This window comes from Ornithorhynchus anatinus, chromosome 6 (genome assembly GCF_004115215.2).
Source record: "Ornithorhynchus anatinus isolate Pmale09 chromosome 6, mOrnAna1.pri.v4, whole genome shotgun sequence".
Taxonomy (NCBI): domain Eukaryota; kingdom Metazoa; phylum Chordata; class Mammalia; order Monotremata; family Ornithorhynchidae; genus Ornithorhynchus; species Ornithorhynchus anatinus.
In genome coordinates, this window is record NC_041733.1 from 11297414 (window position 1) to 11308219 (window position 10806).

The following is a 10806-nucleotide window of genomic DNA, read 5'->3' on the forward strand; positions in this document are numbered from 1 at the left end:
CAGCAGAAAAGTTGCAGAGTCGGCATTTGAACCCAGGTCCTCTAACTCCCATATCCATGCTCTATCCACTAGGCCATGCTGCTTCTCTAATTTCTCTAATTTGGACTTCGGCCAGGCCGCGACTGGCCTGACTCCTAGGCCCCTGTTCTATCCACTAGGCCATGCTGCCGTGGATGGTGCCTATTCATTCATTCATTCAATTCAATAGTATTTATTGAGCGCTTACTATATGCAGAGCACTGTACTAAGCGCTTGGAATGAACAAGTCGGCAACAGATAGAGACAGTCCCTGCCGTTTGATGGGCTTACAGTCTAATCGGGGGAGACGGACAGACGAGAACAATGGCAATAAATAGAGTCAAGGGGAAGAACATCTCGTAAAAACACACAGCAGGCCCTAGCTGGTCCTCCCCCTAGGTGAGTCCATCAAGCAATGGTATTAATTGCTCAATTAATTAATTGAGCGCTTAATGTGTGCATAGCACCGTACTAAGCACTTGGAAGAGTACAATATAACAGAGTTAGTAGACATGTTCATATCATAAAGTTTGTAGGCCCCTGTCTTGATCCCAAGTTGAGCCCCTCGCAATGTGATCCACTCTTGGCTCTTGGGAAGCTGACAAGAGCTGGCAATTGGAGCCAAAGGAGACATAATAATCGTCATACTTGTTAGGTCACATACAGTACTAAGTGCTGGAGTAGAGACAAAAGAATCGGGTTGGGCCCAATCCCTGGACCATATGGTACTCAAAGGCTAAGGGGCTGGGGGGGTCCCCATTTTACAGATGAGGAAACTGAGGCCCAGGCAAGTTAAGGTACTTGCCAAAGGTCGCCCAGCAGATCCGTAGAATAATCAACCGGTTACTTGCTCTATTCCATTTTCCGGCAGTGACTCAGTTTGGTTCGTTCTAAATGACTGAGCAGGGAAAGCCCAGCTCAGGGTTCTTCTCTGGCCCCTGCTCCCTCCGGATGGACTGCCTGGTTTAAATAGCCTCTCTGACTGAAAGGGCTATGGCCAATCAGAGGTGTTTCCTCCGTCCTGATTAAGCCCAACGCCGGCCCCTTGCAACCCCAAAGATAGTCACCTACCCATAAATAGTTATTACATCATTATTAGTCTAACACAGGAACTGCCAACTCACCCACCCCCAAACAGCCCCTCTATTTTCCTGGTCTAAGCAGTTCTCCCACATCACAGCCCAACAACTAAAATTCAAGAAAACAAAAGAGTCTTCAAATAATTTTGGTGGCTCGTCTGCCTCAAAGGACGGGGAGCATGAAAAGAAACCTCCTGGACTTGCACTTCTTACATCGGAAGGAGCCGGGCCTTTATTCTTTGGAGAGGTCTTGGGGGTATACACCCTCCTGGCATTTCCCTCACTTGCCAGCCTCTTGGGGATACCGAGCCCGGCTAGGGCCAGTCCTCCCGGGCCTGTGGTTTTTTGTCTCGTTACAGAGGCAGCCTCGATTTCGGTGAGAACGAGCCGGGGTAGGGCCTGGGAGAGGAGCATCGTTCCACAGCAGCTGCAGCCCACCTCCACCGAGGCACCGAGAAGAGCCGGGCACTGTGCCGGGCCCGGTGAAAGTGGGGAACTTCTCCGATCCCACCCCACCGGGGCAGGTGAGAGCTCCCTCCCTCCCTCCCCATCCCTCTCCCCCTGGATTCCTTGAGGCTCGGGAGAGCACACCCTGGTTTCTTCTCCCTAAACACTAATCCATCCAAGAGGCGTTTCCTGCTTTCTGTGTGTTTGTGTGGGGGGGAGGTCATCTGGGAGCCGGAGGCTGACAGCAGCCCCGGGGGTGGCTTTTCTAGGAAGACTCTTATTTCCTAACAGCGGCAGCGGCCTGCAGAAGAAAGTCAACCACAAAAAAACCACGCCCAGTCCTGACCCTGCTTTAGACCCTGAGGTGTTGAGGGGGCGGAAGCTTCATGAAAGTCGGTCGCCCGTACATGTGTGATCTGGCCACATACGGTACCTGCAGAGAGACGGGCAAGGAAGCGCCCGAGCAGAACACACCCCTACATGGATATGGACCGAAAACCGCCGGGATGATTCTCCTGTTTCGAACGGCTCAACCCTGAGCCCTCATCCACCCCATCCCCTTCCTCAGTAGCCTCCCCCGCTTCTCTCCCCCAACCCGGGTTCAAGACTCAAAGTGATCTATGTGATCTATGGCTGAGAGCCAGGGGGAATGACTCCTTTGGCTAAGATCCCCTTAAGGCGTCCAAACGCCGGCAAATGTCCCACGTTCAATATTTCCACGGGAGACAGGTCCTCCTGACACCAGGCCAGCTCACTTCCTGGTCTCTTCCCCCAGGTGACCCCGAGACCCAGGAGGGACCCAGACTACCCCATTCCCGGGTTCTCCAGCTACGGAACGGGCTTCTGCCCCTCCTCTAGACTGTAAGCTCGTCGTGGGCAGGGAATGTGTCTGTTTATTGTTATATCGTAGACCCGAGTGCTCAGTACAGTGCTCAATAAATACAGTTGACTGCCTGACTGACTCGTGGCGAACGCCTCACTAGGCCACTGGGAGCCCGAGCCTGAAAGGGAGAAGAGGGAAACCGAGTCAAGCCCAATCAAAAGTGGCTGGAACATAGCTCATCTAAGAATCCAGAAGCTCCAATAAGTTTCTGGAGAGCTAACAGGGTCTGCTACATTCAGTAAGAGGTCACTGGCTCCTGTGCTCTAGGGGCTCAAGCCGGGCTGCTACCGATGATTGAGTAGCCAGGGGACTACTGAACTTCTTCTCTTCAATGGGCACCTCAGAGGTCACTGTTAGAGTGAAGGTCCCGAGGGGCTAGTAGAAAGGGGCAGTAGAAAGGGAAAGTAGAAACTGCTGATCAGAGTTTGGATACAGAGGTCTTTCCACTGACCCCGGGGGAACACAGGGAAAGAGAGGACTCCATCTCGGGAGACACAATCTCAAGCAGCTGAGTGCACAGGGGGAAACTGAGACAGAAGGGAGCTAAGGGAAATAGTAAGAATAATGATTACTATATGCCAGGCACTATACTAAGCACTGGGATAGAAACAAGCAAATGTGTCCCACATCGGGCTCACAGTCTTAATCCTCATTTTACAAATAAGGTAACTGCGGCACAGAGAAGTGAAGTGACTCATCCAAGGTCACACAGCAGACTCCCAGACCTGCACTCTATCCACTGGACCGTGCTGCTTCTCAATAGTCTGTTGGCATCCCAGATAACCTACCCAAGGGCCCTTTTGTGAAACCCAAAGACTGGGTCACTCAATCAATAGCACGGAGTGAGTACCCCATGGATTACAGAGTGCTACACTTAGCCCTTGGGAGAACACAGCAAAATCAGCAGGCGAGATCCCCGCCCTCAAGAAGCTGCCAAACCGTCTGGAGAGGCCCAGAGCATTTTTGCCCAAGCTGGGGACCCTCTGGCCAGGGTCAAGACCCTCTGGGCCTCTGCTGCATCCCTCCCTCCCCGGAGGCACTTGCACACCCCTTCGCACTCCATCGCTTCCTTCTCTCTGTAATGTATTTCAGCATCTCTCCGTCCCCTGCTGGATTGCAACCTTCCTAGGGCAGGGGTCACATCCACTAACTCCGGTACTCTCTCAAGCACCTAGTTCTCTGCACCCAGTAGACACTCAGGACATAGTATGTTTTTACTGGCCGGTCATCTAGACGGGGGATTTTCCAGGGCCGCGGGAGTGATGGCAGAAACTGACTCCGGTGCGGCATCCTCTCCACAGATCACCCGATCATTTCTGATATAGCCCCCTTTCCCATGCACTGGCCTCCGTTCCCACGCTGCCCCCTCACCTCCTCCCACCGCCCAACCCGTTACCATCAGCTTGAAGCCATTTATCGTTCAGCTGACTGTACAAGGGGTTGCCGCAGACGTATCGAGGTGGCCGCAGCAACCCCTCCCCCCGACCCGATTACATCGAACCCTGCCGCTGCTCTGCTTCCTCCTCCTCAACCCTCGTCTTGTGCCTGCCTCGCCGGCCCCGGACGCTCCAACCCCTGCGACGCGGCCACGAGGGGAGAAGCCTCTACCTTCAGCCGGAGCATGTGAGCAATGGCTACCATTAGGGAGCAGTTGGGCGAGGTCTCCTCCTCGTCTTCCAGGAGCATTCCGGTGGGAGGATAGGGCGGGAGGCCATGGCAGGATGGAGGCTCCAGCGCCCGCCTATACGGTGCAGGGGAGTGCCTCGGACTCGCCTGACCCTCGTGGACGCGAGGCGGTATAACGGGGCCTACATACTCGGCGACCCAAGGACCGTAGGGCTCCGTCTCTGCTCCAACGGGGCGATCGAATTCGTCCTTTCCCTCCACCGTGCCAGCTTCACAGTTCCTCAGCTCCACGGCTCCACAGTTCCTCAGCTCTGCAGCTTTTCAGCTCCACAGCTCCACACTTTCACAGTTCCACACCTTCACAGTTCCTCAGCGCTACAGCTCTTCAGCTCCCCAGCTCTACCCTAGGTGTTCCAAGAGCTTCCCCCTAGCCTTCCTTCACAGTTTCCCCGACTCCGTCTGCTCACGACCTCCCGGCGAGCTCCCCATCGTCATCAAACTGAAAGCGCAGGGGTTCTGGGGGTGTTGGTTTCCCTCCTGCCCGGTGCCTTTCCTTCCTGCTAACATGACGCTTCGGTCACCTGCCCCCAAATGAAAGCTGAGGCGCTAGGCAACTGGCTAAGCCCCACAGCCCCTGCTCTGGCGTCAGAGCCAACACAAACTTGTGCTTCTCGCTCACGTGCCCGGTGGCCCTGACTTCCTGACGATTGGCTTTGGGGAGGGGGCGGGGCTGGCACGGGCGATAGGAAGACGGTGGTAGGCAGGGGGGAGGTGGCGAACCGGGCCACGGACCACCCCCGGCCCAACCAACGTTCCCAATCATCCCGGGGTGGGTAGAGGGCTGAAGCCCCTACCCGGAAAAGCCCCCAGAGCAAGCCAGGTTTTGCAGAAACTCCGTGGGACCGAGGGCCATCATTTCGGCTCCGGCTGTTGTCCACAATCTTTTCACTGTGGCTGAGTCCAGATAGGCTGCAGGGGAAGGAGTGGATGATGTGGTCTGGGGCTCAGAAGAGCTGTTGGAGCATGGGACAGTGGGTGAGCTGGACACTGCTATCGTCCAGTCCCTCCTGCTGACGTCAGATCCTGGGATTCCACCTGTGGACTGCTTCTCTCTCCTTGGCTTGGACTCGGGGAAGGGCCCGGGGAGGGGCGGAGGTGCACAACAGGAGGAAGTTGGCGAGGGAGTCTAGGGACGACTCGGCAGGTTTGCCTCCAACGTCCGAGAGTTGGCGATGGTTCTTAAGGTTTTCGGTAGGGTTGACTTCAGCCATTTTTCGGCTGCCCTGAGATGGGGCCAAAAAGGCTTCCTACCCCCTCCCAACTCTCCCCACCCATACATTCAGTCAGGTACCATCCCATCCCACTGTGTGAGCACAACCTAACATGAGAAAGTCACGTACACCATTTTGTGGAAGAGCCTATCTCTGAAGCTCCCTTGGAGCAGAGCGGTGGTGCCGGCGTCTTGGAGAAGGGCCGGGTGGCTGCCATCTTTGAGGGGTTTCTCGTGCCGCGCAGCGACCCGAGGGGTCCACTTGGCTAGCTTTCCCTCTGCAGCGGGCCTGGCTTTCAGGTGCAATCTCGCCTGTGGGACTCAGTGGCATCCACGTCTGTCTTTTACCTTCCTCTCTCCATTTCTAGGGTGGTCACCGGGACGCCCGCCCGCCCACCCGATCCTTACTCTTGCAGTGACCTTGCCAAGTCCCGTTTCTCATCTTCTCTTCTCTGTCCCTACTCCCGGCCATCTGATCCACTTTTCCAACACTAACCAGCTGTTCCTAATCCCGACTTCCACCATCTTCTGCCCCAACTCTCCGGATTGCCCAGAATTTTGGTCTTTCAGTGGTAAGAGAGTGCAGTCAATAAAGCTTATTTTCATTTCAGTTCAGTCTAGCAGAAAGGGCACGGGACTGGAGATGGGGGTGTCTGGACACGTGGGTTTGAATCCTGACTCTGGCCTGCTGTGTGACCTCGGACATGTCTCCTAATCTCTCTGAGCCTCAGTTTCCTCATCTGGAAAATGGGGATAAAAATACCTGCCTCACCCTACTTCTCAGGGATGAAATATCAACATAGTTGAGAAAGCTCTTTGGTGAAATAAAGGTGCTGTACAAAGAGTGATGTATTATTATTATTCCACTAATCAATCAATGGTATTTACTGAGTGCTTACTGTGTGCAGAGCACAATCCTAAATGCTTGAGAGAGTACAATATAATAGAGTTGTTAGACACGTTCCCTGTCCACAGTGAGCTTACAGTCTAGAAGGTGAGACAGACATTAAACTGGATTACAGGTATGGACATAAGTGCTGTGGAACTGAGGGTGGGTTGAATACTGATTGTACTATTAGTATTCTGGGTTTCCCTAGGTGGTTAGACCTTTTGACTGGGGTTGTTACTGTTATTATTATTATACTTGTTATATACAGTTATTATAATAACTGTTACTGTTATTATTATTATACTTGTTAAGCACTTACCGTGTGCCAAACATTGCTCTAAGCACTAGGGTAGATACCAGCTAATCGGATTGGACACAGTCTCTGTCCCACATGGGGCTCACACTCATATACTCATATTACATATAGATATACATATAATATACATATAATATAATATACACATTAATTGAGGCACAGGGAAGTTAAGTGATTTGCCTAAGGTCACACAACAGACATGTGGCAGAGCTGGGATTAGAAGCCAGGTCCTTCTGATTCTCAGGCCCGTGCTCTATCCACTAAACCCCACCTCTTCTCAAACTTAACCTACAAGGAACAGGCCAACGGCTGGCCTGGGTACTGGGCACCCGTGCCAGCCGCCCTCGTTCTGAAAAACCCATGCCCCTCCCTACTTCTCCACCCCCCCAACCCCCGAAACCGAAAACCACATCTGGTCAGTTACGTCAAGCCTCTGGAGGAGGCTCGGCCCCCCGCCCACCCACCCGCCCGGCATCTGCGTCGGCCGTGGATGACTGAGATGATTCGTGGGTCTGAATGGCTCCGATGCCAACTGGAAGATGTGACCCCCCTCCACCTCGTTGGCTCCACGCTGGCCTCTCGGGGGGATCTGGCTCCCCCCCAGTCCCTCAGGGACCCCGGGACACTTCCTCCCCATCAGCTCCAGGCCCCGGGCCCGGTGGCTCGATCCCCACCGGCACGGTTTCTCCCCGGCCGAACTTCCCCGGCAGCCGGACCGCTGCCCCCCGCCCCCCGCAGGGTGGGGAAGCTAGACCCTAAGAAGCAACATGGCTTCTTAGATAGAGCCCAGGGCTGGGACTCAGAAGGTCACGGGTTCTAATTTTGGCTCCACCACTTGCCTGCTGAGTGGTCTTGGGTAAGTCGCTTCACTTCTCTGGGCCTCAATTACCTCGTCTATAAAATGGGGATTGAGCCCGAGTGCCTCGCACGGGACACGGATTCTGTCCAGTGTGATTTGCTTGTATTCACCCCAGTGCTTCGTACAGTGCCTGGTTCATAATAAGCACTTAAACACCACAATTATTATTATCATTAGACCCTGGCTGGGCAGGCGGGAGCCAGCTGTGTCTATTCCCTCACCGGCTTCGGCCCCGAGACGCACTTTCAGATTCGGAGTTCACGAGCTGCCTTCCTGCTATCGGCTCCCCGGAAACGTTGAGGAATGTGTGAAAATCGGAGGCAGCTGAGCCAGCAGGGGCCCCTGACCTCCTCCTGCCCATGCCATTCCAGCCCACCATCTGCACACTCACCTTGCCTACTGTATTCTACACCCAACTCTGCCTACACCATCCTGCCCCCCTCTGCATGCACACCACCCTGCCCATCCCACCCTGTACACCGATCCTGTACACCGTCTGCACACGTGATCCTGCCCCCTTCTGTAAGCACGTCGGCCTGCCCATGAGAAGCAGCCTGCCTTAGCGGAAAGAGCACGGGCTTGGGAGGCAGAGCTTGGGAGTTCTAATCCCCACTCCGCTACCTGTCAGCTGTGTGACTTTGGGCAAGTCACTTAACTTCTCTGTGCCTCAGTTCCCTCATCGGTAAAATGGGGATTAAGGCCGTGAGCCCCACGTGGGACCACCTGTTGCCCTTGTATCCACCCCAGTCCTTAGAGCAGTGCTCGGCACAGAGTAAGCACTTAACATACACCATCATCATCCCTGTTCTTGCCCTGCTCCGCAAGCCATTCCCAGGTGCTGACGGCCTCAGCTGAACTGAGAGTTAGAGGGGTTTAAGATCGGCTGCTCCCGGAGCGGAACGCAACTCTGCCCCTCAGGCCGGGCTCACCCGGCTGGATTATGGGAGAGGGGAATCTTCGGGCCCGGGAAGGGGTGGCCAGCAGCCCGTGGTTCCCAGACTTCCCCAGAGTCAGTCAGCCAGCCGCCACCGGTGACCGAGCACCTCCTGAGGACAGAGCACTGTTCCAAGCTGCCCCAAGCATTCCGAGGAAGAGGAGGAGAATTGATTCTCAAGGTCCCTCCCCTTAAGAAGATGGAAGTGTAACAAAGGAGAAAGGTCAAACGCTTATGCAGACAAACACTAGAAGAAATGCCTAATGATCAAACACCCCAGATATCGATCTAAAGAAATTCACCCACTCCACAACTACTACCTGACCAGCCCAGGGACATCATCTCCTTGCCCTCGTCCTGGTTCTCGTCCTTCTCCTCCTCCTCTTCTTATTCCACCCTACCCTCATATCTTCCCGCCTTGCACTTACCCGCTGCGATCTCCTCCTGCCTCATTCTACCCCTCCCTGAGCTCCTCCTCCTCCTCCTCCTCCTCCAGCCACCGCTCAGTGCGATCCCTCCTCTCCGGCCGCCTCCGGCACCCTCCAGGCCCTGGGGAGCCCAGGCCGGCAGCTGCAGCCCTCCTCTCCGGGCTCCGTCCTCTCTAGATGGGGCAGATCTCGGGGGAGCCGGGACCGGAGCACCGGGACTACCCCCCTTCGCCCCCGACTCTGCTGTGTCACCGCTGCGTTCTCCAGGGCCCGTGATGATCTCTGGGGGCCACAGTCTCCAGGAGCTACTAATTCTGGGGGCCCTAATCTCTGGGGCCTGCCATCTCCGGGGACCTCAGCATGTGACTGAGGGGCGAGAGCCCGGGAAGCTTAGCAGGGTGTTCCAGCAGAGGGCACTTAACTCCTCCTCTTAGTTCGATTTGAAGGTTTCAGCAGTTTCCTATTACCTGTGACCGTTAGATGGTCTCCAGTCCTGCGTGGAAACCTCAGCCCATCACTGATCTGCCTTCAAGTCCAGGGATTTTGCTCCCTAGGTTTGGAGGTGGGGCAGGGGGAGAGGCCTGTGCCTCTGGGCATCTGGCTCTGCTCTGCTGCACCCTCCCTGCCGGTTTCAAGATTCCTAGATGCTCGGGGCCTTCTGGCCGCCCCACGGTGCCCCGGCCCACCGGCCCCGTGGTGGCAGCATCGTCCTTCTCTCCCTTGCTCCGTCCCCAGGGGTTCCGCCTCACAGAGGCTCCCCACACAGGGTCGTGCTCGAAACGGGCCGGGACCATCCGGCTGCCGGCCGGACCGCGCCCCGCCTCGTCGCCCGACCCGCCACCTCCGGGCGAGGCCAGCCGGTGCCTCCGACCCTCCCCTCCCGGCCCCCTCCACGCCGCCGGCAGCCACGCTCCCACCCCGTCTGCCCGTGGCCCGGAGAGGGGACTCACCGCGGGCCACGCCGCCGGCCGCAGCTCCGCGCTCGGGCCTCCGCCGTGGCTCAGGACACGAGGCCGGCCCGCCGCATCGCGTTGCCGGGCCCGGGGCGGCTGGACTCGATCTCGGCGGGTCCTGGGCCCGGAGACATATTTTTGCAGCCCGGAGAGGAAGGACACTGAGCAAACCCCACCCTTTCACAGCCGCTCAGTTCCCCTTTTTATGCTTCCTGACTTCAACCACCCTCCTGCTTATTTTTTTTTGCTTCTTAGCCCCATATCTTGCTTCCCCCTCAGTCTGCGTGGGACCTCCGACACTGCCACCACGAGTCGGGCGCTGAAAGAGCCCTCCTTCTCTCCCCCCCGGGGCCGGTGCCCCCGAGATGCCCGGTCGCCGTCGGGCGGGCCGCGGCACGTGAGGAGAGCCAGGCTGAGGAGGAGGATAGGGGTTCTTGGAAAAAGCCTAGGGACCGGACCCCCGAAGAGTCACCTTTCGGAGATTCCTGCCCTCCACTCGCCCGGGGGAGAAGCTCTGGGCAATGAGAAGATCCAGCTGAAGACACGGGCCTTCTACATCTCGTCTTTTTCCTCGTCTGGAAAAAGCTCCCTGCCGTTGTCCTACGCTGGTCTTTATCTGACTCTCCCCACCCGGAATGAGAGTCCCCCAGGGGGACAGGCCTCGTGTCTGATCTGTCATTGCACGTCTCCGCTGCTCCGGCCCTTACCGCAGTCCTCGGGGCACCGTAAGCACCCGATACACACCATCGCTAACTGATCGAGAAGCAGCATAGTTTAGCGGATAGAGCATGGGCCTGGAGTCAGAAGGACCTGGGTTCTTATCCCGGCTCTGCCACGTAAGCATTCATTCATTCAGTCGTATTTATTGAACCTTTACTGAGTGCAGAGCACTGTACTAAGCACTTAGAAAGTACAATTCGGCAACAGATGGAGACGATCTCTACCCAACAATGGGCTCACAGTCTAGAAGGGGGGAGACAGACAACAAAACGGAACAAAACAGTAATGACAATTAATCATTATGGTATTTGTTTGGTGCTTACTATGGGCCAGCCTCCGTACTCTGTGCTGGGGTGGAGTCGAGCAAATACACATCTTGGGCAA

The 10806-nt window shown here is 56.0% G+C and overlaps 1 protein-coding gene across 2 annotated transcripts in view; it reads right to left on the reverse strand.

Annotated features, from left to right (window-relative positions):
• BTK (Bruton tyrosine kinase) overlaps window positions 1-9829 on the reverse strand; it is a 38623-nt gene extending 28794 nt beyond the window's left edge. The window contains exon 1 of one of the 2 annotated variants that reach the window (XM_007671546.3): window positions 9700-9829. Coding sequence is in view for 1 of the 2 variants with exons in the window: in XM_001511208.4 (XP_001511258.2) it covers window positions 4036-4113 (78 nt within the window). In the remaining variant the exon portion in view is untranslated. Of the gene's footprint in view, window positions 1-4035; window positions 4670-9699 lie in introns of those variants that run through there. The other variant, XM_001511208.4, reaches the window with a different exon arrangement.
• Window positions 9830-10806: the final 977 nt, after the last annotated feature.